Genomic DNA, 21,715 nt, shown 5'->3' on the forward strand with positions numbered 1-21,715 from the left:
AGGAATATGGCTGAGAGATGTTCTGGTATTTTACCATATCTTCGGCCCCTCCAGAAGCAGGCACATAGAAGAGCCTGTACTGACGGACGTTTCCTTCAGCGGGTTCCCAGCGGATTCGGAGGGAGCTGGTTGTGGGGTCGGTCACCTGAAGGTTCTTCACTCCACCCAAAGGCACTGCAAACCACAAGGCAGCAGAACGTTAAAACCATCGGTTCAAAGTCAAGAACAAGACTTATCACTTATTTATAAGATTTGAAAAATCTGTAAAATCAAATGCATTGTCAGTATATTCTGGATTGGTACGCACAAGTCTTTCCATTCTCTGTTTGTCTTTTTCCCTCCATATCTGCATATACTGGCACCACGTTGACTTTGTACTGAGTGTCTGGCTTCAGGTTCCTCAGAATTGTGTTGGTCGACATTCCAGACACTTGATCCTATAGGAAAGGTCATATGGCACCATCTATTAACTACTTCTTGGTTATCCAGCTACAACAGTGGTTCCCATTTCCCACTCCTGGAGAGTCTCAGATGCTCAAGCACATTTTTGTATTTACCTTAATCTAACAGACCTGGTTCAGCTAAAGATCCAAATGATCAAGCCCTTGATGAAACTTTCAGTGGGTCTACTTTAATTAGAGAAGGGATATCCTAGTGCCTGGGTCTCCAGGGCTGGCTTGAACTGGGGGCTGGAGGCATGCAGTGCCTATTACCATACCATGCTCTCAATGCCCCCGGCAGCAGGAACGTAGATCACATTGTACTGGCGCACGTCTCCATCGGCTGGATCCCAACGGACCCTCAGAGAGCTAATGGTTGGATCTGTCACCTGAAGGTTCTTCACTGCACCCAGGGGCCCTGAACAAAATTCAGGGTGCCGTGAGCCAACATAGTATGAACTGGGGACCATCCGTATAAATCTCAGTGACATCAACTGGGCACTTACGTGTTTTTCCAGTATCTGACCTCCGTTTGCCCTCCACGTCTTTATCATATATGGGCAAGAGTGTGACCTTGTAGTCTGTATTGGGATCTAGATTACGCAAGATGGTGGTAGTGGTGCTGCCAGAAACTTGTTCCTGGTTGCAAAGAAAAAGTGGGAGAAAAAAGTGAAAAAAGAAAAAAGAAAAAGAAAACTTTTAAAAAAATCTAATATGTGAATGAAATTGTTATGTTAGAAACCTCAAACTGGAACATATTATTTACTATTGCATATTAATTACTATAGATTATATGCTATTGCCATTGGTATACTTTAAGAATAGTTACAGTATATTTTCCTTTCATGTTATTATTTTTTTTAAAGTACAATATTTAAAAATTGCACTTCAGTCCAGCATGAACAGCTTAGCATTGTTAAAAAAAAAAAATTTATCCATTAAGAGCAAGAGCTCATAATCTAAATCCTACCATTTTCTCCTCCGTTCCTGGCTGTGGTATGTAGACGACCTTGTAATGGCGAGGTTTTCCATCAGCATGCTCCCAGACAACAGTCAGTGTGTTACTAGTTGGGTCAGTTACCTTCAGATTCCGAACTCCACCCAATGGCTCTGGTGAATGAATTCATCATTAATTTTGCTCCTGATCTGTATCTTCATAGCTTGTGGACAAAAAGCCATTCTGAACAAGGCTTACTTGTCTTTCCATTCTCTGACAGAGACTTGCCCTCCATCTCATGGTAGACAGGCACCACAGTGACGGTATATTCTGTGTCAGGCTCCAGATTCCTCAGAACCATCTGAGTGGTGCTGCCTGAGACCTGCTCCTGCTCACACACAGTGTAAGTATAGCAAATAATGAGAAAAAAAGAGGGCAAAAAAACCCCAAAAATGTAATGTTTTTTTTTGTTTGTTTGTTTTTTTAAGAAGTGGCATTTAAGAAGAGATGTTTCAGGCTTTCTTTTTGAGGCCAAAGGGAGAAAGAACATGATTTTGTCCTTACTCTCCATCTTACAGGAATGTGAAACCAGTACCCTTTGGCTTTCTCACCACATCTTGCTCTCCGCCAGCCGCTGGGACATAGATGACGATATACTCTCTCACGCTGCCTTCAGCTGGCTCCCAGCGAACGTTCAGAGTGCTTATGCTTGGATCTGTAACCTGCAGGTTCCTCACGCTACCCAGAGGCTCTGAGAATCAAACATTTGAGTCAATGTTTGACAAAGTCGCCTTAATCTCACAGTTATTTCTTTGTACATCAATCTCATTGTTTATATATATATATATATATATATATATATATATATATATTTTTTTTTTTTTTTTTTTTTTTTTTTACTTTTTTTTTTATAAATGCAGCAGCTGTAGGATTGAGATCAAATACATCTGAGGGGTTGCTGACTAACCACAATTGGGGTTGCTATCATAATTACTTACTTGTTCTTCCCTTCTCAGAGAGGCTTGGTCCATCCCCCTCAGCATACACTGGCACCACTTGTACAGTGTAGAGTGTGTTGGGCTGCAAGTTCTTCATAACCAACGTGGTGGTACTCTCAGATACTTGTTCCTGTAAGGAATAATGGGAGAACAAAAACAGCATATAACACCTGTTGCAGTGAATTGTTTAAGGGAATGGAAAACCATTCATCCACAAAGATAATTAAACGTTAGCTCAATTCATGATTGTTTCTAGAAAAACCTAATCAGATCTTATTGTTTGTGCCTGCTAATTCTAGATATGTAAAAGAAAAATGCCTTGAGGACCTTTTTTCCAAGTGCCAAGCAAAAATGATTTATTACTGAAACAAACTGTATTATGTATTATTTATTACTTTATTATTTATTATTCAACCAAACTACCAACACTCAACTTGCTCCTGAACATTGGCAAGTCAGAACAATGCTGCTCAACTTTCACCTTGAAATTGAACTAAATACAACATAGACAGTTCCAATAAGCTTGTCATTCATCAGAGCCTATGCCAAGCACTTGCATTACACACCTCAATAGAACCTCTGACTGTCAACACATGCTGTCAACATTATAGAGACATGGAGGTTGTGATGGAGAGAATGGTTCAAAGTTGGTACCGTGAGCTCAGTGCCTCCATCAGTGGGAACGTAGATAACTTTGTAGCCCTGCACATTCCCGCCGGCAGCGTCCCATGATGCCGTGAGTGTAGTGAAGGTGGCATCAGTGATATGGAGGTTCCTCACGCCACCAAGAGGCACTGGGATGAAAAACAAAAACAATGGCTATGAGCAAAATAATACACTTTCAAAGGCCCAACTATCATAAACCTGGGCTTGAATCGCAAGAAAATTCACTCTGAGGGGACGATAGCTGAAGGTGAAAGTGGAACTCACAGGTCTTTCCATTCTCAGACTGGCGTCGACCTTCAGTTGCTGGGTAGACGGGCACCACTGACACAGTGTAAAGAGTGTCTGGCTGTAGGTTCCTCAGTACAATAGTATTTGTATTACTAGGGACTGCTACCTGTTTGAAACATGAGACAAATGTTATTGTTTAGTTTTTCCTTTTTCCCCTTTCCCTCCAAGTCTCTTCGACGAATAAAAAATCCATCAGATTTACTGACTTGAACTGAAGATATTGGTTCCACATGAGGTATTTGCTTCAACAGTGCCCATACATTTGCTTCAACAACTCTACATTCAAACATTCATTTATTAAATTAAACCCATGTGATCTGACCTAGTGTAGTTCCTTATTCCCTTTTTCAGTATATTTCATGAAAGAAATGGTTATGTTGGGAGAACATTTTTACTAAGACTTCTGAAGTCTGCTGAACAAGACATCACTGACGTGCATTGATGACCGAGGGGTATATCGCATAGCAACAATGACAAAACCAATGCTCGATTTCCAGAACATGGCGTTTTTATCTGAAGGCACTTCAGCTTTGAAGGTATGATAATGGAATGGTAATCTCCTGCTCTGCTAATTACCCTCAATGCCTCACAGTATACTGAGAAAATAAAAAGAATAATTACAGGGAAAAGAGGTTTAACAATGAAGTAGACATATTAATAACATAAAACATAAGGGAGAATAAAGATCCTGTATCCTTTCAAAATGATTTGTGTACAGGGCGGAGGCCTCTGTAGAGGACTCTGCAGGCTTCTGCAAAGGATCCTGGGTAGGCTTCAGCAGACCTCAGTGTAAGATATATTGTCTCTCCACCAGGCTCAGGATAGTATAGAAAAACAATCTTCTTTAGGATAAGATCAAGAGTGTTCTCATGGAATGTAGTAGTAATGGGTTCCAGCTAGTGTGGGTGTTGAATATCAGTTTGCATATATTGACTAATGTATGGTTTGGATATAAAGGTGGAGAGAGCAAACAGAAATATGTAAAAGAAGGTGAGGTGAATAATAATCACTTCTACAAATGTATATAAATGTGAGTTCTTTGTGTGATTGTTAGACATTCCCTGGAGGGTGCCTCGATAATGCTTGTTAACAACAACTTGCAATAAAGGATGGCACAAACTATTCTCTTCAACTAACTCTGAAGTCTTCATCTTTATTTTCTATTGGAATGTTTCACTTTAAAACTAGCTGATTGGGGATTTAGAAAAGACAATACTCTCAAAAAAGAAATAAGTAAACAAATAAAATTGAAATTGACCATATTAAACTGATAATTTCAATATTGGTTATGTCAAGCCAAGTTATAAAACCAAAACAATACATGGAATGGGGTAGTACTGTTTGGTTGCCTAGGTCAACACCTGGTATGTATTCATATTGTTTTTCATATATGGCCCCAAGAGGAACCGTTAAAGGCTAAAATATTTAAAACAAGCAAATATAAACAATAGCAGACTGCTACCATGTCCTCAGTGCCTCCAGCCGTGGGGATGAAGAAGACCTTATACTGGCGCACCGCCCCATCAGCAGGGTCCCATGTTGTGACAAGAGAGGTCATTGTGGGGTTGGTGACCCTCAGGTTCTTTACGCCACCCAGGGCCCCTGCAGCACACAACCAGAGTTTTATTTTACTGTTTTGCCATTGCAATGGTATAAGAAGGCTCAGTTCTTACTTCCTGACAAACATATCTTCTTACATTTACAGCACACAACTGTTATACACCATGAGGACCACAATGCAGATCATTCTCAGTCTGATTAAAGCAATCTGCTTTTTAAATCCTCTGTATTTTCCATGTCAATATGAAAATAAGTCCAAATCAACGCAAAATTACATTGGTCAGCCGCCTTTGAACAAAAAAAAGGAAAACTCACTTGTCTTTCCATTTTCTGTCATCCTCTTGCCATCACCCTCAGCATACACAGGGTACACTGTAACAGCGTAGAGGGTGTCGGGCTGTAGTCCTCTCAGAACCGTGGTGGTGGTTGTTCCTGACACCTGCTCCTGTTAAGCCAGTGTGCAACTAATGTCAGTCAGACTTAATCTCAGTCATAAGACGTTAGTAAACTCTTTTAGAAGCATCAACCATCCCATAATCCTACCGATCCTACCATGCTTTCAGGCCCGCCGGCCGCAGGGATGTATACAACTTTGTATTCCTTCACTTTTCCTTCAGCTGGCTCCCAGCGCACATTCAGAGTAGTCATAGTTGGATTCAACACCTGGAGGTTTCGCACTCCACCCAGAGGTTCTGTGAGGACACAATCACTAGTACTTAGACAATGTCGTTCATTGTTTAGCACCTGAAATTACATCCTATCTCTGACATCATTTGGACTCAAAGGATAGCCAAGGGGCTGATATTTAAGAGGAAAGCGTCTTTAAGTCAAGCTTACAGCTTGGGAGGTTTCTTTTGAAGCCACTTACTTGTCTTTCCTTGGCCAGAAATATCTCTGCTTTCTCCACTGCGGTAGATAGCAGCTACGGTGATAGAATAGGGAGTGTCAGGAGTTAGCTTCTGAAGGATAACACTGTTCTTCTTTCCCCCAACCTGGGTCTGTTTGCAAAAGATGTCAGCAGTCAGGCACTTTTGTTTGTTTTAAACAAACAAGTCTCTCAAAGTTTAACAGTGATAAAGGTCTTCAATTGAGCCACTAGCTGATGTGTAACATCACTTCAACTGCTAATCCTTTAGCTGTGCCTCTGGACTGAATCCAAGACATCAACCTCATCCTCACAGTGTTAGCCAAACATGCCCAGTGCAATATCTTCGATCTTTTATGAGTTCTGACTTTTATTAACACAGTGTATATAAAGCACATCTCAGCTGAAGAGCTGTGGAATTCTATTAAACTTGTAATTGTACCATTACAGTTGTCTCCTGAGTCATAAAGATAATGGAAGAAGGGTTCCCCAAGGGTCAATGCATCATCCTCTGCATTTTCCAAGTAAATAGTTCTTTGAAATACTTCAAAGGCAATGAAAATGCATTACTTCATGTCATTGTGCTTTAAGACCAGAAAAGAAACTAGTTTTAGAAGTCCTTTTTTAATTTTATTCATATTTAATTTCACTGAGACAGTAAAATATTTCTTCGTGTATGAAAATTATTGATTGATCGATCAATTATGTATAAAAGGGGCGTGAGAGTGTACCCTCACAGTTTGAATTAAAAACTAAAATACAGACTATGCATTATCTCCCTTTATATTTCTGGTCATATGTCATTTGGCAATTCATTTGGAAATTTGTGTTCAAATAAATGCAAGATGAAAACATCTATGATATGTACAACTTAGTATTTACCTGACTCCTGGGGGTATTTCAGAAAGTTGGCTTAACAAACTTTAAACATAACTCTGAGTTAACTTGACCCTAACTCAACCCAACATACCCAGAGTTATCGGTTCCTGAACAGCCGATTAGAGTGTCAACGATGGAACTCGGTCAATTCTGAGTAGACTGAACTTAACAGACGTGTGTTCATGGTTAACTTAAAAACCCATAATTTTTCTTCCGCCCCATTCTTTCGCTTCTCCCCAACCTTGATTTTTCACCTGTTTCTCATTTCTCTGATTATCTATATATTCCCTGTGTTCATTCATTGCACTAAGCCTATGTCTACGTTCCTTGCCTTAAAGTTACATTTCTGTGTTCAGTGTATTGCCTTGTTGCCTGTTTCCTGTTAGTTTAGTTTGGTTTCACTGTGTTTAGTTTTTTCTATTTTGTTTCCTGAGTTCATATTGTATTCCAGTTTTGTTTCATTTTCTGAATCCCCCGTCCTTGTTATTCTGGACTTGCCCTCAATAAATCTGTATTTGTCCTCAATAATGGTGCTCTTCTCAGCATATGCATTCGCTCTGCATTTCAGGAGCCTCGATTGTTGCATATTAACACATAAAGTCAGATTAATATATTTTACTATATACAATTTTTTACAGACCTTTTGCAAATTGGTAGGGAGGTTAAACATTCATCTGACAGGAAACAAATTTGAAAAACTTTTTTTTCTTTTCAGTATAGAAAAGAGTTCACTGTCTTTTTTTTAAGTATAGATGAAGACAGTAATGGTTTTGCTGTTTAATTCTTATCATTAGTGTAGTTTTGGTGGACACTATAGTGGTTACTTACTGTGCTGTAGATAAGTATTTTAGAAAATTAGCCACTGTTTCTAGACCCAGATTGAGAAACTGAGAAAAGTTTAGGATGTTAATAAACTGCATTCTGTCAAAACCTTTCACAAACAGAATGAAAAATATTAGCCTGAAAAAAATCTTGGCAAAACTGTATCATCTCAGAAAAAAAATTATTTGTGATATCCATATTTTATCTAAGAACATACACATCCTCTGATGTGCGTTGGACATTCCAAGGCAGGACGCATATGCTGATTTAACAAACTTGAAATTTGTGTAGAATGCCACATTTTAATTACCAAAATAATAACGTGACTGAAATTGTGAAAACGTGAAATTGTACACCAATTTTCCTTTTCACAGAAAAGTAAAGATCATTGCCATTTATTCAGAAATGTGTCAGTAGCATGTTCCTCCAGCTGTAGGAGTTAGGAGCTGTGGTGATCTGGGCACCAGGCTCAGATGGATGGGGGCTAGAACTGGGTGCTCAAAATGTGGAACTGCTGAGGAGTCCTAAGGGCATTGTTGTAAATCTCTGCTCGAAAGTCTTCACCACTACATATCTGCCTGCTAGGTCAGAGGAAAGGTGGAGGAAATCTAGAAACTTGTATGCAGATGCAGAAAGGATGAATTCTGCTATTCTGAATGACAGACTACTGCTTACTATTTTACAGTACAATACTACTTTACTAAAAGGTACATATAAAAGTTGCACTAAAAGGGCTAGTTTAAGCCATGCCCATTTTGGTTTCTGATGTAACCATAGTCCAGTTACTTGGACATTTTAAATTGCATTGTAAACAAAAATAAGTGCCAAAGTCATCATGGATAAGACTTTATGATTCTTAAGACAATTGGTCTTATGATACTGACTATGCTCTTCAACACAAATTGCTCATTCAAAAATGTTTAACAGAAAGTTTGTGTGTGTGTGTGGCTGGCGGGGGGGGGGGGTTGCAGAGGTTGTTGAGGGGTATAGAAAACACCTTATGGGTGTGATGAGTCACTGCATAAAGATTAGCTGTTCCTGTCTGTCTTCCAGCTTTCCAGTACCTTTCCTATGGTAATTAATAACATAAGGCTCAAGATGTTCTCTAAAACATTTTTTAACTAATGTGGAAAGTTCTAGTGGGCAGAGTCAGGCCAGTTAAATGGGTCTATTACCTCCTAGTTGTAAAGGTCTGTGCAACACAGAGAAGGTGATGGGGTGCAATCAGACTTACAGACAGAGTTTTTCCACCAGCCACTGGCTGAAAGTTGATCTTGTAGTTCTGAACTGGCCCTGGGGCATGATCCCATTTGACAGTCAGGGTGGTGGTGGTAGCATTGAACACCTGCAAGTTCTGAGGGGGTCCAGTGGGAGCTGGTAGCAGACACAAGCTCAAATTAGCATCACATCGCAATGAAACATTGACTACTTGGGTTGATTGCTAGGAGCAGGCATTATTAATCAACCCTTGAAGATGAATGGAAAAGCACAAGGGTGGTTGTGATGAAGACAGATGTCAAAATATGAACATGGCACAGCTGAGAAGGTTATGTATGCACATGCAAATGTAAGGACACAAGGGCTAATGACACTGGCATGGAAAGACACTGGTGACAAATGATCAGTCAGAGATGACAAGTGACAGAATGACTTTCATGACAAATTACATAAATGATGGATGGAGAATGGTTCTGGAGGGATACTGCTGCAGTTCCATGGTCACATTTCATCTGCATTTGCAGCACTGGCTTCAGAAATGCACATGCAGTTTCTTCCTTTGAAAGTGTGTTTTTATCCACACTTTCATACCCATTATTAGCTTTACCATTAGAGGTATTATAATGGCAATTTCTACTTGTTTGAAAAACATACCAGGTGTAATGATCTTTGACGCTAGAAAAAGATGTTAAGAGAACAATATGTTATTTCAGTTTGATTTATGAATAGATATTTTGAAAGTGTGCTACACGGTTTATTGCACTTTATTTATTAATAACTTGCATTCACTAGAAGCAGTATATTAATAAAAACTATGACAGCAAAAGGTATTTTATATACTTCATTTTTTGTTTCCCAAAGTTTTATTTCCAAGCTTTCTGCCGTGATTGTACTGTGCGTATTTGTATTTGTCTGTTTATTTGTATTTGTGTGTGTGTGTGTGTGAGAGAGAGAGAGAGAGATAGAGAGAGGTATGTCTCACATGTACGCTGGCTGCCCATCAGATCTTCGCTCTCAGACTCGTCAGGGTAGATGGCTGTGACTGTGACATCATACAGAGAGTCTGGGTCCAGTTGCGTCAGAACATGAGATGTTTCCTCACTGGTCAAAATAGCCTTGGAAAAGTGCACAGAATTCCACTTACATTTAGGAACATGTTCAACAATAATAACTGTAATATATAGCACCAAATTACTAGAAACTCAGTTAAACTTACATATTGGTAGTCAGTATCCCCTTTTTTCATCCACCCAATGCGGTAGAGGGCAACGTCAGGGGCGCCGTGTTCCCATGTAGCCCTAAAGGAGGTCTGAGTCACCTCAGAGAACTTCAGGTTCTTTGGAGCTGGAACAACATCTGCATGTATAGACAGAGGACATGGTGACAAACGTGGTGATAAGCATGTGGTCGTGACCCAGGTCATCAGAAAACCGCTGCCTGCATTTGCCAATGCCGTCCCGACGCGCTGTGTTTGTGTGAGCTAGTCAGTTTGTGTGTAAAAGGAGGTGGGTTGTGTGACAAGTAGAAAATATCATTTGCCAGTCAGTCAAAAGCTGCTTCCCACACAAAGAATTATGAAAGGAATATATGCACACATACTCTCTGGAGATGCATTGGTGAAATGTGGGAAACTTTCTGATGGCAGGAATGACAGATCTGCTGTTGTCATTTCGGCAATACTACAGCAACCTATGGCAATGATCTGTGATATTTTTTGATGATAAGCGAACCATGAATTAGCTGAACACCCAAGTGGACACAGTAAAAAAAAGTATAAGCTCACCTGTAATCTCACTACCAGTCATACTGTTTCCTGGACCTTCGTCATACACAGGTCTGACAGTAATGTTATATTCAGTTTGAGATCGGAGATTGGTGAGAACCAGGGTCGTGACATCACCTTCCACATAGACCTAGCAATTAAACACCAACACATGTCAAAAACAAGCGTGGACCAAGAAACTGCTTCTGCCAATTGCACACAAACACATTTTAGAATTGCGGCTTTGTGCTGTGTTGGCCCGTGACAAATGGGTTTATGTCAGACGTAGCGCCAGTTCCTTTGTCCCCTAATGCCACATTGTAATCCCTCCTCTCCTCAACATACAGACCATATCTTCACAGTCTTCACTTAGCTTGGCTGGAGGGAAACAGCCTTTTTCCAACTGTGAGAATATTTATGAGTGCTGGCAGTCCCGATAAGACACTTGCAGTGCTTTTCAAGCAGTAAGCAACAGAGCTCGCAAATTATGCAAAGGGAGAGTTGTGGTGTGTGAGCTAACACCTGTTCCTGGTTATATAACTATGAATACATAAATATATAAATGTTTTCCTGGAGGCTTTGAGAATAGATGAAAAACAAGGCCTTGTACTGAATACCTCTTTCACCTCTCCATCTTCGGGTTTGTAGGTGATGCTGTACTTCCGCACTTTTCCTGGAGCTGCGTCCCATTTCAGACGCATAGAGCTGTGGGTCGCGTCGGAGATCTTTAACTTCCCAGCAGGAGGCAGGGGCACTTGGGCCATAAGAGAGACAAAAACAGAGATAAAGGGAAGAAGGAGAGAGAAACAAAGACAGAGGGAGAGATGTTGGGAGGAGGGCAGAGGGAATATGGTTAAAAAGATGAGTGAGGGATATCCAGCAACTGCAGGACACACTTGGACTGCTCATGAAGGTGCCAGTGGAAATTTTGAACTCTGTGTGAAGGAAGTGGAGGCTGACGTACGGGTGACTCCCTGGTCCATGAAGGGTTCACTGATTCCCTCTCCATGTAGGGCAAACAGTGAGATTGTGTAGGCTGTGTTGGGGACCAGCTGCGGCAGCAGGACACGATTCACAGATGCTGTAAGACGCATCTGCAGAGGAGGAAGGCTGGATGTTAGTGGGAAAGTAACACAACCAATCAGCACTCATCAGGCAGACGTTTTTGGAGCACCAGGTCCAAAGTGTAAACCCACACAACCGGTTGTTTCCTAAGGTATGTGCTCTCTGCAGTGACTGACTTCACTTTAGTGGCAGTACTAACAAAGCCCACAGAAGACGAGAGAGAGAAAAAAAAAACATGAAGCATCTGTTCAAATTCTATTTGGTTCATATCATTGCAATGACTTCAGGGGGGAAATAGGCCTCACACTGCCAACATGACCTAATCCTTGCCATTACGTTCTCATGTCCAGAAAGTCTGCTTTTTGTAGACCTTGCCTGAACACCACTGTAAAAGCACTAGCTTCCTGCTTCCCTATGATCGCTGCATTGTTTGGCATATGGAAGGAGTGAGGGTCTGCTTGCAGAGGCCTGGTCTACACTCTCTCAGGGCCTTGTAAAGCAGATATGGAAAGGTTGAGCACTAGGATCCTGAGGGAGTGGGCTCACCTCTTTTTCCATGGTGGGCACAGTTGCATTGATGGCACTGTACAGTAGCATGTAGCCGGTTGCGCCACGCACCAAGTCCCACCTCACATACATGCTGGTCAAAGCCTCATCATAGACCACCATGGTCTGAACACCAGGCAGGGGCACTGCAAGGAGAAAATCCAGAGGTTGGTTAGCAACTGGTGTGGCAATGGCCTCAGCAGACTACAAACTCGTCTTGGCAGTTATACCAACCAGACACAAACACAAAGGTAGAATTTGAAATACAACTCGGATTTTCACTGATCTGATTACATAGTGTAGTAGTCAGGACCATCTGTATTTATCATATTTGAAACCTAAATGACTGAGATTTTTCAACTTAAAAAAAAATCTGATTCATCTTTACTCAAAGTGATTTATCTCTATTCAGGTCATGTAAAAGTTGTAAATTTAACACAATAAAATTAGCTAACATTTCTTTTTTATAGTGCTTACATACTTTAGATACATTCATAGCAACAAGTGGAGTATGAATGAGGGTGGCGTAACCTCACACTACCATGGCCATTAATCAGTGATTCACAGTTGGTGGAAAGACAATGTTCCTAAATGGATTGGAAGAGAGATAAGTGAAATCCCAAGGTTAGGCTTTTGATAAATCTGTCACAGACAAGCTTCTCCAGCAGCTGACTGATTTCTTCAATACATATTTTAGTCCAAAAGACCTAATCTGTATTCTAACAGAGTTTGTGTGACTTAACGTTGTCAGCCAGAGGAGGCTGGAGTCTTGGTTCCTCTCAAGGTTTCTTCCTCATGCTCTAGGGACTTTTCGCTTGCCACTGTCGCCCTTGGCTTGCTCACTGGGGGCTTGGACATTTGTAAAGCTGCTTTGTGACGGCAATGTTTTTAAAAAGCGCTATAAAAATAAATCTGACTTTGAAATTTGATGTGGACTTTAAAATTAGTGGCCCTGCAGGCCACATCACATGATTTCACAGCTTTCAGCCCAGTGGAGAGGGAACCCAGCCATTTATAAACAGCAGCACCCACGTAGGAGAACGGGGAGCCAAGCCAGGGCGTGAGCTTAACGTGACGACATAGAAAGCCACAGCAATCTAAACCATCTAAATGGCTGAGACAAAGGTGAATTTTTTTATGGCACAGAGAAGGCTATTGTGATGTTCGACGTAAACATTACTACTAGGACATTCAGAAAAGACTTGCACCAAAAAGTGGGAGTGAACAATAAAATGTTTCATGTGATTTATATGATGACTTAGCCAAGTTTGCTTTATCAGCTCATAATAAGACTGAAGTTACAATGCTGAGCTGAATGCCTAGATAAAGAGAAGTGTTTTTTGTCACTCACTGATTTTCCAGATGCTGCATTTGTGAATTATAGCAATGGAATTAAAATTACAATGTGTGGAATCAAGAGTACATCTACATATCTGTCACTTTAAGATTAGCTAAAGGCTTCTTGTAAAAAAAAAAAGTCCAGGTGAGTGAAATGATGGATACCTCAACAATTCTAGTATTTATCCAAAGAGATAGCAACCAAACAAGGAGGAAGAACTAACCACATCAGGATCTCAGTTTATTTATTTATTAAGCACTTAATTCAAGTAAGTTCTCCCACATTATTCAGAAAAGTGAGTTCTACAAGCATCTGGTCAGTAAACGACCACCCTCACTGCCTCCGTCGCCTTCCAAAGCAACAGCTGCCAGTCAGAATCTACTCCGGAGCAAAGGAAGTGACCTCAGAGTTTAGTTTGTGTAACCCTGAGGGGGTTTTGTTGGGGAAATCTGGAGGATGTGTTAGGCAAACAGCAGGAAGGGGTAGGAGTGGTAAACATTTGCAGAGCTTACAGGTTGTTTCTGTGCCTTTGAGGGGCTCACTGCTCTCCTCCCCGATCTCGGAGAAGACATTCACCATATACTCGGTGCGGGGGCTCAGGTTCTCCAGAACAATGGTGTTCACCTCACCATCCACATACACCTGTGCAAAAACGCATAGCAAACCTGTGAATCTGTAGGTCCATTTAGGCAATGAAAATGTGGAGAAAGCAGGGAGATAACACTGAAATGATCCAAAAAACAGCCTTGTTGGATAAGGCTGTTCAGGAAATTGCCCTGGAAGAATTGTGGAATCCCTGTGATAGTTTTGATTATGGTAATGATTAATGCTTCATTTAGATCAAGTCTGGGAAGACTATTTGATATTTGATACACTGAATGGTTCGAGCTCCCATTGCTAAGTTTATATGCTGTATGGATTTATATGTTTTTTATAATAACATTTGTTTCCACTAAAATGTAAAACTGGTATATCCTGTTATGTAAGGGTAGAGATGCAATATATAATTGTCACGGAATGCTCCCCTGCCGAGTCACATGGTATGGCCTGCAGCATGCAGGGGACTTTACGTTTGTTGCCATGCCCTCCATGATGGCATGCACCTGCACGGGGTTAACGTTGATTGTATGTCTGTTTATTTAAACCCCTGTCAGTCTGAGCCTCATTGTTGGTCATTGTTCGTGTTAGTGTGATGTTACTGTCAAGGAGTGTATAGCCACTGTTACTATAGCCCCATGTTTGTATCATTTTATGTTGTCACTGTTTATATTGTTTGTGTGTTCCTGTCTATTAGTGTTATGTGTGAGTGCCATGAGTGTCCTTTATGTTTTCTGTCATTAAATGTTTAATTTTGTCAAGGGAGTCTTAGAGTCATGCTCAACGTCCTGCGGCACTCGGGCCGTGACAATAATTTTTACCAAGCCTAGAAACATTACTTTATAATGTCTGTAATGGAGGAAAAGTGCTATAGATGGAGAAATAAAAGCAATACTAACAAATAAATGTAGTCAAGAATACAGACACTATTAACACTAATTTGTCTGTTTATCTACATACCTTTGGTATTAGTTGTTTTACATCCAATTTTAAAAAATGAATTCACTTATTAATAAGTGTGAAGTATGTCTACACTGTGAAGTGAACTGGTGTGTAATTCCAATGCTAGCTGGGTTCTCTCACCACTTTTGTTTCCTCTCCAGCAACTGGGACGTATTCTAGGCGGAACTTCTCAACAGGCTCATCAGGAGGCATCCATGTGACCTGGAAGGAGTGGTGAGTGACCTCTGACGTCTCCAGGTCAGTCGGAGTGCCTGGGCCTCCTCCTGGTTCCGTGAGCAATGTTAAAAATTTATATATTTATGAGGTGTCAAATAGCCTTCAAACCAGGACACAAGTGAGCTGCAAATTCACCCTATAAGCCGGTTTCAAAACAGTTAGGTAAACCACTATCTGCGCTCAACCAATGGTCTCCAACATAGAGTTATGACATTGCTATGCTTTGAGCGAAAGCTATTTCAAAAACAAATTGGCAAAGAGGCTCGAGGGTTAACATCCACAATGGTTGGCAAGCGGTTGAGAAGTTCAGTTCAGCCAAACCATGTTGCTCTGATTAATAATCGAGGCCTCCTCTTCTAGACTTATGTTCCATAATTCTGCAGTAAAAGATCATTCCCAGCTTCAAGTATTATAATTCAGTCATTGTTTGTCATTCCAAAACAGTCTCACAATATCAGTATTAATAGGCTCTGGCATTCAGAAAACAGCTCAGCCTCAAAGCATGTTTACAGTGGTGTTTGCATTAGTTTGTTTTTTGTTTTTGTTTTGTTTGTTTCTGCATGAACAAAGGGGTTACCCAGTCCTTTGACGCTGTTACAAAGATTGTCCGAGAGGTCATCCACGATGTCCAGTAGGAAGGAAAAGTCATTAACATTGTACATGTGGATCTCATCTGGGTCAGAGGCAATAGACCGCAACTCATTCTCATCAGCATTCTTCACACCTAGGCATGAAACCAAGGCAGAGTGTCTACTGGGTAATTCCAAACCTCACATTCACTCTGCTAAAAACATGCAAGCCAGACTGCCAAATTAGAGGATCCTAGTGGGACTGGCTGCAAATGGGCGCAATGCATCCCACCTGGAAAAGCATACAGCAATCCACAATCATTTTACTACTGCCAATGCATGTAAACATTTTATCACTTATTTTCTAATGCTGCTATTTTTAAGTATGTTCCCTTAAGAAATCAGGAACCAAAATTCTCATCAGTAGCAAGCAAGGTGAAATGACTGGTAGTATTACTTTACATTTCTACCAGCAAGCGGTATGCATGAAACTGCTTAAATAGTCACCCACCAATGGCATAGAGCTCGATGCCCTCATCACGCAGGTTCTGAGAGCTGATGATAATCTCATCCTGTGACTTGCCATCAGTAATGAGGACGCCGATTTTACGGGAGTCAGGCCTGAGGCCCACATTTGGTTTGAAGTTGTTCTGCAGGATGTACTTCAAAGCCAGACCTATCAAGTAACAAGATGAGAAGAAAAGCACTTCAACAATCTAAATTTGTGTCCATAGAGGAGGGAGTGTGTGCTTCACACATCAATAACCAATGGTTATAAAGCAAACTGTGATACCTGTCATGGTGTTTCCGCCTTTGTATGGCAGGTTGGCTATGGCATTTAAGAGAGATTTGCGGGTTCTGTGGGCATTAAGATGCCACTCAGTCTTGGGGTCTCCACTGTACTGAGCAAGACCTGAGAAAAATCAGATTTCATTGCTTCACACATTTATGTGAAACTATACTGCAAATTCCAGCTAATAACTCAATATGGGGCCCTGAATTGGGCTCACATCTGGATACCAAACGTGTTATGTGTTTTCCATAAATCTACAGTTTTACCATCTCTAAAAAAGCTCAGAACATTCCAAACGAGCAAGAGCCTTACCAATCTGAATCTTGTTGGGGCTGATGTCAAAGACACCCACCATGCGAGCAATAAATGACCGAATGGTTTTGAAGTTCACGCGGCCAATACTCCAGGAGCCGTCTACCAGGAGAACTATATCGGCCTTGGCTGTGGTCTTACACCGAGCATCTGTTGAGGATTGAGGACACCAGTCACACAGAGACAACAGCCAAGAGTAGCCTCAGAATAAGGTGACCACATAATCTTCGAGGCCTGACCAAGTTCAAGGGGAAGACGAATGGAAAGGAGCTCAGCAGGAAGGCCGATAAGAAGGAGACAAACACACCAACACTGGCAACACAGAAACACCACTACAACCAAAACCACAACTCAGAAAAGCACTTAACAAACATCACACTTCAAGCAAATGATTTATCTTTTTTATTTCTTTTCTTGGAAAAATTGACAGATTTCACAAATACTTATGTCTTCTGTCTTCTCCCCTCAACGTCTTCCTTCCCCTTCTGTTTCCAAGGGCTCCCTGGCACCTTTTTTTTTTTTTTTTTTTTGCTGGAGCCAACATGACCTCCATCTCACCAATCAGCAAACAGCATTTGGGTGAGTGATATACGAGTAAGGCCCGCTCTGTATTATGGCACATTCCTCCTCCATGCTGGATAAGATCTTTCTTTCTTTGTTTTTGCCCAGCCCCAGACACCTGCAAACTGGTGAGAGACACTCAGCTCTCCACTTCTCCGCACGCTAGAGCCCAGACGAGTTCGCCGAGCGGTGTGCCATGCACCCCGCTGCTCTCTCTGCAATTGCAAACAGGTTACGTGACATCGATTTATTCGCCATTGCATTCAGCAGGAAAGAGCAGGAAGGCTGCTTGCTGTGTGAGGGCCTCAGAGCATAGAGGAGCACTGATGTATAGCAGAGCAATGGCTTAGCTGTTAGTGTTGAGTGAGCCTTTTGCATTAGGCTGTCTAAGCCCTTAGAAACGTGTAAATGCGCTGCAGCTATCACTTCTGAATGCCCACTTTTAGTTCATCACCTCAGCTAGCTGCTTCCATAGAGGATAGCTGGGTCTTATAGGGGGAAAAAAAGTTTATAGTAAGAAAAAAAGAAAATTAATGAAAAACACGTTTCCTGGCTGGTCATTGTATGCCAAACACCAGATCACTCCTAAGCAGGACTGTTTCCACCAATTATTCACTTGACCAGCTTTTTATCTAGACATGACATTGGAATTCCTTGGGATAAGAAGTCAGGCTGGTCCATATGGGGCACAGAAACGCTGTACCTGCTCTCTATTATGGGAAGAGTTGCTGCCCAGGGTCAGCCTCTTAGCTCACTAAGAAGAAACATAACATTTTTGTAGCCTCGTGCTGCACAGAAACACCCCCCCTCCCCCGCCCCGTTCTCTCTTGCACTCTTTCTCTCTTTTTCTCCCTCTCTTGGCTGTGAAATTGCCATTAAGTGAAAGCAGAGTAGTTTTTTTTAAGGGTGCCTTCTCGCAGCACCAAACAATTAAAGTGAGGAAGGTGAAGGAAAATGAAACAGATGTTCCCATGTCAGTAGGTGTTAAGGTATGTGTGGTACATAGATGTTGCATTCCTCGTGCTTGTTTGATTTCTGTGAAACAGTAAGGCATATCATGGTATTAATGCTGAAATGTATCAAGACTCTGGCAAATAATGGCAAATATGGAAATAACAACATTCCCTGAAGCAATAATCAGAGAAGCTCTTCAAGAAAAAAACACAAAATATGCTCAATGCTAAACAATAGGTGCAGTCAAGTGCTTCATATAATTGGTGGTATTTACTGAATTTTGTATTATAAAGTAAGCGAGTGTTTGTGTTCCAATGTGACACAAGTGTAAGTTGCTGGGCCATGTGTGTGTCTGCGGGAGAAGTTGTTGCTGTTGCGTGAGCATCAGTTTAAGTGGTTTTACCAGTGAGGGAAACAGGAAGTGTATCGGGAGCATCCATAAGGGTAGTCTTCTCCTCGCCAGCCAATGGCAAACTCTGTCCTCCATCAAACATTCCGAAAACAGCCACAGAGTACATAGTTCCTGCTCTATGATCAAAATAAGACAAGGCTAGATGAGTTCCACAGACAAGATGATAAGAGTTACTATCTCAGTATTTTGGTGTCCTACCTCAACTCTTCCAGGACGACCGTGTTGTCGTAGGGTCCAACCTCAAGCTCACCCTGGTTCACCTCATTGTCACTGGGGTGGAAAGTGACTTTGTAGCCACGCACATCACCGGGCGCAGGGTCCCACGAAACCCGGAAGCTGGTCTTGGTCGGCTCGGAGGTCTGCAGGTTCCTCGGCGCTTTATAAGGTGACACTGCATGAGAACAGAGAAGCAACAGCAATCTGAGCACACACTGACCCAGGAGAAAAGACATACCCTGCTGACCAGCTGAAGCACATACTCTCCCTCATACTTCACAGTGGTGGCATGCCATAAAACGCACCACTTGTGAAGACCCAACAAGAAATCATGGCAGCTCTTACCTGCCGCTGAATCAAGTGCATGTCTGTATCTTAACATACCATGTGTGTCACACTTAGGATCTGTCAACAGTCAGTTTTATTTTACAAATGTAGCGTTTTGAATTTGCTGTGCACACAGACACACACACACACACACACACACACACACAGGCGCACACCCTAATTCCCACAATGCACTTGCACAATTTTGCGACTCATGGGCTGTGAATTATGGGCCAACGTACATGTGGTTCCTACTCCTTGCCTTGCTTTGCCTTCTCCATGTTTGTAAATGGGCAGCACGGTGATGTCGTAGGTGGTCAACGGCTGCAGCTTCCTCAGCATGGTGGTGGTGACGTTGGCCGGAACTTTCATCATCATCTCCTTGCCACCCAGCTGGGGCGAATACACAAGCCTGTAGCTCAGCACCTTGCCTGGCGCCACTTGCCAAGACACTCTCATCGTCCGCTCCGTCTCATCAGACACTGTCAACTTCTTGGCAGCAGAAGAGGCTGGAGACAGTGGCCAAAACAAGGTTGAAGTGGGAGTGGAACATTTAGGATTTACAGGTGCAGAAGCATACTCTTTGGGTAAAGTCCACAACATTTCAAGTTTTGCATGGTTATTCATTTTAATTTGTGCTTTTGTATAATTGTCTAAGGATTGCAACTTCTAGCAAATTAAAACTGGATGCTGTTCATGTTAGATAAGTACACAAGTACATAAGAACGCACGAGCTTTGAGGTTATTTCTTTGAGTCCTTTTCTTCCCTTGTGTGTGTCATTTCACTAAAGAGCTTTTGACTGTTCCGCTGTCATTTCCTCATCAGCAGAGCCAGAGGCTGTATATTAAGATCTTTTTCCTTCTCATACTCTTCTATAGGCAGCCTCATCCAAACTGCTAATTACTCCAACTACAAGCTTTTACTAGGAGGATATTTTAATGAATAGCAAATGTCTACTCATATAGTGTCATATATCCTCCTTATGTAACATTCCCCTGTGTGTTCGTGTATAGCTGGAGAGGCATGCAGTTCTTAACTAACCGTGTTGCAAGTCTGTTAGAAAGCATTACAGACCATACAACCCAAATTTCAGCCTTTTGTGCACACATGCATGCTTTTAAGTGATGCTATTTCACCCACCCCCCCACGCGCACACACATTTTCCACCCCCCCTTCCGCACCCTTGCTGTCAGCGAACTCCTGCCACTATTATCATCTCACTTTTTCCACTGAGGAGCAATCACCACAGCCCAGAGGGTCAGGTCCATTTAATACACCACTGACTGGCACCCAGCCACCCCTCCATGTACACATCCTCAGCGAAAAACAAACTTTTTAACTACCCCTAAAGATTCGTCACATTTTTTTTTACAACTATCAGACCAAGTGCCCCGGCTGTAGTAAGAAGCACATGAACATGGCTTTATATGCAGTCAGTTTCTCAGTGTATCCTCGGGTATTTCTGCAGCATTAAATCTAATAATTTAGTAGAGGCTGAGACAAGTCCATCATCTTCATTCAGTCTGTTTTCGCTCTAGGGGTTTCTCAATGTGCACAAATCCAAAGGCCTCTCCAAAAGTTGTTTATTAAAAGCATAAGTGTTCTTTATTAAAAGTTATTCATTAAATTATTAAAATTTCTTTATTAAACGAATAACATGAAAATATAAGTAGTGACATCTGAATGGCTCTTTTAGAAACGGCAATGTCACGGTCATTAAATAGACTCTTATTAAGTGACTCCAGCAAAGTTCTTATAACATCCTAATGTGTTTCTGCGAAACCTCCCCCCCCCCCCCCAACAATCTCCCTGCTCCAGCCTTTTTTAGTACTTCTTTCATTCTTTTTACATGCAAAGGACCCAGCAACAGTTGTGCCTGATAAGCACAAGCCACTCCTGCCCCTTGTTAATTTCAGGTTTATTTCAGACAATCTTTGTATGTTCAAAATGGAACATACCATCAGTAGTTTCTTCTCCAACCAGTGGTTCTCCCTCTCCAAGCCTGTACAAGGCGAAGACAGACACCTGGTAGAGGGTCTCCGGGGTGAGACCCTCCAGGAGAGTGCTGATTACATCCCCGGGTACCATCTTCTCCCCGGACTCGGCGCTGAACCGGGACTTCCAGCGCACGCGGTACTGCAGCACACGTCCTGGGGCAGCCGACCATGACACCTTAAACTTTGTGTGTGTCACATCACTGGTTATCAGGTCTCGTGGGGAGCCAAGGTCTGTGGAAAAAGTACACACCCGTACATATCGTTCAGTAAGACACAACTCAATGAGGAATTCATTATTCAACTCACATTATTGGAGGGACACAGAAAAATTAGATCATCTGTATATTCATCCTTCCTCTTCACTTCAACACATACATACACATATTGGGCTTTTGATATATGTGCAGAAGTA

General features: G+C 41.7%; 1 protein-coding gene across 5 annotated transcripts in view; it reads right to left on the reverse strand.

Annotated features, from left to right (window-relative positions):
• The window catches only part of col12a1b (collagen, type XII, alpha 1b), a 64,059-nt gene that overhangs the window by 25,847 nt on the left and 16,497 nt on the right, over nucleotides 1-21,715 (reverse strand). For 2 of the 5 annotated variants that reach the window (XM_081717107.1, XM_081717109.1), the window contains exons 14-45: nucleotides 21,265-21,534; nucleotides 19,548-19,814; nucleotides 18,961-19,153; nucleotides 18,754-18,878; nucleotides 16,836-16,985; nucleotides 16,524-16,643; nucleotides 16,242-16,406; nucleotides 15,739-15,885; nucleotides 15,066-15,208; nucleotides 13,898-14,027; nucleotides 12,047-12,192; nucleotides 11,400-11,529; nucleotides 11,053-11,189; nucleotides 10,457-10,586; nucleotides 9,890-10,029; nucleotides 9,656-9,788; nucleotides 9,328-9,348; nucleotides 8,690-8,829; nucleotides 5,758-5,887; nucleotides 5,442-5,581; nucleotides 5,205-5,334; nucleotides 4,792-4,931; nucleotides 3,306-3,435; nucleotides 3,030-3,169; nucleotides 2,376-2,505; nucleotides 1,989-2,128; nucleotides 1,636-1,765; nucleotides 1,411-1,550; nucleotides 947-1,079; nucleotides 719-858; nucleotides 308-437; nucleotides 35-174 (exon numbers count right to left, since the gene is read on the reverse strand). In XM_081717107.1, coding sequence (XP_081573233.1) covers nucleotides 35-174; nucleotides 308-437; nucleotides 719-858; nucleotides 947-1,079; nucleotides 1,411-1,550; nucleotides 1,636-1,765; nucleotides 1,989-2,128; nucleotides 2,376-2,505; nucleotides 3,030-3,169; nucleotides 3,306-3,435; nucleotides 4,792-4,931; nucleotides 5,205-5,334; nucleotides 5,442-5,581; nucleotides 5,758-5,887; nucleotides 8,690-8,829; nucleotides 9,328-9,348; nucleotides 9,656-9,788; nucleotides 9,890-10,029; nucleotides 10,457-10,586; nucleotides 11,053-11,189; nucleotides 11,400-11,529; nucleotides 12,047-12,192; nucleotides 13,898-14,027; nucleotides 15,066-15,208; nucleotides 15,739-15,885; nucleotides 16,242-16,406; nucleotides 16,524-16,643; nucleotides 16,836-16,985; nucleotides 18,754-18,878; nucleotides 18,961-19,153; nucleotides 19,548-19,814; nucleotides 21,265-21,534 — 4,580 coding nt within the window. Of the gene's footprint in view, nucleotides 1-34; nucleotides 175-307; nucleotides 438-718; nucleotides 859-946; nucleotides 1,080-1,410; nucleotides 1,551-1,635; nucleotides 1,766-1,988; nucleotides 2,129-2,375; nucleotides 2,506-3,029; nucleotides 3,170-3,305; nucleotides 3,436-4,791; nucleotides 4,932-5,204; nucleotides 5,335-5,441; nucleotides 5,582-5,757; nucleotides 5,888-8,689; nucleotides 8,830-9,327; nucleotides 9,349-9,655; nucleotides 9,789-9,889; nucleotides 10,030-10,456; nucleotides 10,587-11,052; nucleotides 11,190-11,399; nucleotides 11,530-12,046; nucleotides 12,193-13,897; nucleotides 14,028-15,065; nucleotides 15,209-15,738; nucleotides 15,886-16,241; nucleotides 16,407-16,523; nucleotides 16,644-16,835; nucleotides 16,986-18,753; nucleotides 18,879-18,960; nucleotides 19,154-19,547; nucleotides 19,815-21,264; nucleotides 21,535-21,715 lie in introns of those variants that run through there. The other 3 variants (XM_081717108.1, XM_081717110.1, XM_081717111.1) reach the window with 3 other exon arrangements.

This window comes from Electrophorus electricus, chromosome 7 (genome assembly GCF_041902795.1).
Source record: "Electrophorus electricus isolate QZ-2024a chromosome 7, ASM4190279v1, whole genome shotgun sequence".
NCBI lineage: Eukaryota > Metazoa > Chordata > Actinopteri > Gymnotiformes > Gymnotidae > Electrophorus > Electrophorus electricus.